This window comes from Lithobates pipiens, unplaced genomic scaffold (assembly GCF_037356315.1).
Source record: "Lithobates pipiens isolate NorthernLeopardFrog02 unplaced genomic scaffold, aLitPip1_a1.2 Scaffold_8, whole genome shotgun sequence".
Classification (NCBI taxonomy): Eukaryota; Metazoa; Chordata; class Amphibia; order Anura; family Ranidae; genus Lithobates; species Lithobates pipiens.
This window is the reverse complement of record NW_027507903.1, coordinates 102,721,851-102,727,636: the sequence shown is the minus strand read 5'-3', so window position 1 is coordinate 102,727,636 and position 5,786 is coordinate 102,721,851. Positions and strand designations below refer to the sequence as shown.

At 41.7% G+C, this 5,786-nt stretch overlaps 1 protein-coding gene across 2 annotated transcripts; it reads left to right on the top strand.

The window, feature by feature from the left end:
- The first annotated feature begins 478 nt into the window (after window positions 1-478).
- On the top strand, window positions 479-4,273 carry LOC143964472 (olfactory receptor 5AP2-like). 2 transcript variants are annotated; one of them, XM_077474248.1, is made up of 2 exons: window positions 479-1,357; window positions 4,264-4,273. In XM_077474248.1, exons 1-2 carry the CDS (start codon window positions 564-566, stop codon window positions 4,271-4,273), a joined length of 804 nt encoding a protein of 267 aa, XP_077330374.1. In that variant the 5' UTR covers window positions 479-563. The 2 variants fall into 2 exon arrangements, with proteins under 2 accessions (XP_077330374.1, XP_077330373.1); XM_077474247.1 differs by lacking the exon at window positions 4,264-4,273 and having other exon boundaries at window positions 479-1,508.
- The last annotated feature ends 1,513 nt before the right edge of the window (window positions 4,274-5,786 follow it).

Genomic DNA, 5,786 nt, shown 5'->3' with positions numbered 1-5,786 from the left:
GAACCTTTTTTCTGAGTTGGAGCGACTCGAGTCGCTCCTCTCAGAACGGTTCCATTGTACAGAACGGGGGCGACTTGTCAGATCGCGGCGAGGCAAGTCGTGTCGCCTCGCATCGCCCCCAGTGTGAACCGGCCCTAACTAAAGTCAAAAATGTTAACTTTGTAGGAGAGGGTTCAAATTGTTGTCAGTTTTTCTTGCCACCTGTATTGTATTGGGGAGATTTTCACTTCCTTTCATATAGTCACAGCAGGAAGTGAGAGAAAATCTTTCGAAAGTAAATTCGCCTCTTAGACAACTATCACCAGAACTAATATACTTGTTGGAAGATTTCCCTTCTCCACTGTTGAGGTATTTAAGCTAACAGTGACATTACTGTGAATGCTATCTATGATCTCATATTATTTTTTTAAATATCACAGTTATCTGATGTCTACATTATTGTTTTACCAATTTTAACAGGTATCGTGGGCCACCGATTTAACAATCAGTCAGATGCATTTTATTTCTTAGGATTTGGTGAACAAAGCCCACCACCCTTTCTGCTCTTTGCACTGTTTCTGTCAATGTATTTGGTCACTGTATTTGGAAACCTTGGAATTACAGTGCTTATATTAACAAATGACCATCTTCATAGCCCTATGTACTTTTTCCTCGTCAACCTAGCATTTATTGATCTTTTGTATTCCTCAGGTATTACACCTAAAATGCTGGCTGACTTGATTTCAGCAGAAAAGAGCATATCTTACTTGGGATGTGCCTGTCAAATGTATTTCTTTATTGCCCTTGGTAGTACTGAAAGTTTTCTTCTTTCGGCAATGGCAATTGATCGCTATGCAGCAATATGTAACCCACTTCTTTATCTAAGGATTATGACTAAAGAAAAATGTCTTAAGTTATTGAGTGGTTCTTACTTTGGTGGCTTTCTTCATTCTTTAATACATACATGCTGTACATTTCGCCTTTCATTTTGTGGCTCCCATCAAATTGATCACTTCTTTTGTGATATTCCACCTTTGTTAAAGCTTTCCTGTATGGATACTTCAACTAATGAGCTTATTCTGTCAATGTTTACATCTTGTGCAGGAGCTGCCTCTGTCATTGTAATAGTTATCTCTTATACTTCAATTTTACGTGCTGTTTTTAGAAGTCATTCTTTACAGGGAAGACGCAAAGCATTCTCCACATGTGGCTCTCATTTCATTTGTGTCATTCTTTTCTATAGCACAATCCTCTTTATGTATCTAAGACCAAGCTCAATATATTCTTTACAACAAGACAAGATTATCTCAGTAGTGTATACATTGGTTATCCCAATGTTGAACCCTCTTATTTACAGTTTTCGAAATCGAGAAATAAAGTTTGCTCTGAAGAATTTTAATAAAACTTTTAGAAATGAATAAATTTGGAGATAGGTGCACTAAAGAAGAAACAAGTTATAATGCAAGCTTCAAACTTAATTTTAAGTGAGCAGCAAGCCTAAGATATGAATCTTTTACGTTGTTGACACTGCTGACCCTGTGCTGTTAAAGAAGCAGCACCATTAAAGTGATTTTTTCCTTTTAATACAGTTTCTTTGAACATATGGAGAGTCTTCCTTATCAGTGCTATTCACAGTGTAGATCCCAGCATTGAGTTGATAAAAGATTTCATTAAATTTAAAGTTTTGTGGCTTACAGTGAATGCAATAGTAAACCACTTATTTTTTTGTTGTTGGAGAAATTCTTATTTGGGAGTAGGATGCTACCGAATACCTACAGTGCCTTGCGAAAGTATTCGGCCCCCTTGAACTTTTCAACCTTTTGCCACATTTCAGGCTTCAAACATAAAGATATAAAATTTTTATTTTTTGTGAAGAATCACCAACAAGTGGGACACAATTGTGAAGTGGAACGAAATCTATTGGATTTTTGAAACTTTTTTAACTAATAAAAAAATGAAAAGTGGTGCGTGCAAAATTATTCGGCCCCCTTGCGTTAATACTTTGTAGAGCCACCTTTTGCTGCGATTACAGCTGCAAGTCGCTTGGGGTATGTCTCTGTCAGTTTTGCACATCGAGAGACTGAAATTCTTGCCCATTCTTCCTTGCAAAACAGCTCGAGCTCAGTGAGGTTGGATGGAGAGCATTTGTGAACAGCAGTTTTCAGCTCTTTCCACAGATTCTCGATTGGATTCAGGTCTGGACTTTGACTTGGCCATTCTAACACCTGGATACGTTTATTTGTGAACCATTCCTTTGTAGATTTTACTGTATGTTTGGGATCATTGTCTTGTTGGAAGATAAATCTCCGTCCCAGTTTCAGGTCTTTGCAGACTCCAACAGGTTTTCATCCAGAATGGTCCTGTATTTGGCTGCATCCATCTTCCCCTCAATTTTAACCATCTTCCCTGTCCCTGCTGAAGAAAAGCAGGCCCAAACCATGATGCTGCCACCACCATGTTTGACAGTGGGGATGGTGTGTTGAGGGTGATGAGCTGTGTTGCTTTTACGCCAAACATATCGTTTTGCATTGTGGGCAAAAAGTTCGATTTTGGTTTCATCTGACCAGAGCACCTTCTTCCACATGTTTGGTGTGTCTCCCAGGTGGCTTGTGGCAAACTTTAGACGAGACTTTTTATGGATATCTTTGAGAAATGGCTTTCTTCTTGCCACTCTTCCATAAAGGCCAGATTTGTGCAGTGTACGACTGATTGTTTTCCTATGGACAGACTCTCCCACCTCAGCTGTAGTTCTCTGCAGTTCATCCAGAGTGATCATGGGCCTCTTGGCTGCATCTCTGATCAGTCTTCTCCTTGTCTGAGCTGAAAGTTCAGAGGGACGGCCAGGTCTTGGTAGATTTGCAGTGGTCTGATACTCCTTCCATTTAAAAATGATCGCTTCCACAGTGCTCCTTGGGATGTTTAAAGCTTGGGAAATCTTTTTGTATCCAAATCTGGCTTTAAACTTCTCCACAACAGTATTACAGACCTGCCTGGTGTGTTCCTTGGTCTTCATGATGCTCTCTGTGCTTTCAACAGAACCCTGAGACTATCACAGAGCAGGTGCATTTATACTGAGACTTCTATTTATCACCATCAGTCATTTAGGACCACATTGGATCATTCAGAGATCCTCGCTGAACTTCTGGAGTGAGTTTGCTGCACTGAAAGTAAAGGGGCCGAATAATTTTGCACGCAGCACTTTTCAGTTTTTTATTTGCTAAAAAAGTTTAAATTATCCAATAGATTTCGTTCCACTTCACAATTGTGTCCCACTTGGTGATTCTTCACAAAAAATTAAAATGTTATATCTTTATGTTTGAAGCCTGAAATGTGGCAAAAGGTTGAAAAGTTCAAGGGGGCCGAATACTTTCGCAAGGCACTGTATGCCTGGGTGTTATAAATAAAATTACTGCAGGGTCCTCTGGCACCTAATTTTCCTTCCCAAGCTTAAACACATGGAGCTTGCACATCTGCATGTAAGGCTGGGTTCACACTATTGCTTCATGCGGCTCACAGCAGGGGTCCAGTGCGTTCCCGTTCACCATTTCAGGTCTGATCTCAGCCCAAATTTTTGGCCTGAATTCAGACCTGAAATGGATCAAAAGGCGCTTTAGATAGATGATTCATGGAGGAATATGCCGAGATATCCTGACCCCTCAATAAGTTGCTGTGGACTGAGTAAGATGACTCAGAAATGCCAAGACCAGCCATTCAAGCCAAAAGGTGCAGGAAGCCTTTGCGAATCAATACAGGAGAAGTGGACAGATCAGTTTGAACAGACCTTTTGCCAGCTAAATGATAGGCTAGGTGGGGTGTTGTACCAGGAGTATGATGCGAGGGACACATACAACCTGTTGCCCTATGTGAGTTGGAGCCTTATCTACTTTGAAAAGAACTATCCCATGCACAAGCTAGAATTCCTTGCCTTGGACTAGGCAGTAGTGGACCAGTTGAAAAATTATCTTTATGGAGTGGACTTCAAGGTCAAGACAGATAAAAATCTGCTTGGATATATACTCACCACAGCCAACTTGGACACAACAGGGTATTGATGGTTGGCTGCCCTATCTTGTTTCTGCTTCAAACTAAAGAATTGTCCAGGAATAAGAGACAGAAGAGTGGACCTGACTGACATCGGAAAGATTCCAAACCTTATGTTAAGGGGTTGAGCATCATTTCAAGGATGCTACTGGAGCCACAGTCATTGGAGTCACTACTGCAGGTGTTCCCAAGCTCTACTGTGACTTCACTCAAGTGAGAGGTGATATATCTACTCTATGGAAGAAAGACCTAAGAAAGGATCATGTGGAAGACCCTGTATGCAGTTTGACCCTTAAAAACATTGAGAGTGGATACTCAAAGCTCTTGCTAGTGAATTGGGATTGACTACAGTTCTGTGATAGGGTTGTCTGCCAAGGGGGCCCCTCAAATGATCCTGAAGACATGGTAAAAGCCTGGATCAGTTGGATTCTTTCTCGAATCAACTACATTTTTGCCTTTCTTTATAAACTCGTGTTTATCTTTTGCATGTGTAGCACTGACCCCCGAAGGAGCTGCTGGTTTTATTGGGCTTACCGTTACCTTCTTGACCTCTCCTCTGTCTAGGGTTTCCCATGGTAGATGGCCCAAAGAAATGTAGAAACTGACACTGAATCTTCTTTTGGGTTATTTATTTGAAATAGAAACAGAATCTCTCAGTTTAGGGTAGAGGGTTAGAAGGAAGTTTGGGTACTTTGGACTGTCAAAAGTGGAAAATCTTTATAGAAGAAATCCAGAGAATAACTGTTTCACAGCTAGATTTTGACAACCCCGGATAGACCTCCTCTCACTAGGCCTAGCAGCCGGTAAGGTGTTAAGTAAAGTCTCTGCCACAGACTTGAATGTAGAATACTTGAGAAAAAGTCTCTGCCACAGACTTGAATGTAGAATACTTGAGAAAAAGTCTCTACCACAGACTTGAGTGTAATTGAGGGACATCGACAAATTTATAGAACTATCATATGGTACCAGTATCTCTCAGCCGGTCGGGCAATATCGTATGAGTGTGGATCCATAAAGTGTCCTTCAACTGAGCCTCCAGGCATCTTCAGAGAAGCCAGACTTGTGCATGGCCTTCTCCTGAAGAGTCCTCCCCCAGTTGTTGGGCCTCTCCTTAGATGAGACGGCACCGGACCGATATCCATTTAGGCCTGTCCCTGCAGTTGCTTCGCCTCGGACTATCCAGCCCCGAGACTTGGAAATGCATGGAACCGCACCCCAGGCCAAGAGGGCCATGGGGGCTGGTCAGGAGGACCAGAACCAAACAAACAGAAAAATCTTCTGGCCCGGAACCCCCTAGCACGTGATGTCAGTACCTTAAATACCATCTCCCAGAATGCACAGCAGGAGAACACTCCCACTGGGCTGGTTCAGAGAAAATGTGGCACTCAATACACCCAGCTAAACTGCGTTCTACCACTTGCTGGCGGTGACAGCGACACCTGCGGCCAAGGAGAACCCAGTGCAACCCAGCTGGACTGGTACTGAAATCATAATTTAGTAAAATTAGCCCTAAAACCTAACTGTGGTTTCAGGAATATTAACTTTCAAAAACATATAGCATATGCTCATCAGGAGCCAGCGCTACATACTCACCCCTCCCATTTAGATGATGTCCTCATCGTCTGGGAAGAAAGAAAAAAAAACACTTTCAGTCCTAGAAAAATTAAGTACCTGAACTTTAAAGTAGGAATGGGAAATGGAAAGGAAAACACACAAAAAAAACACTGAACATGTAATACTCTTAACGGTTGACACAAGCAGGTTAC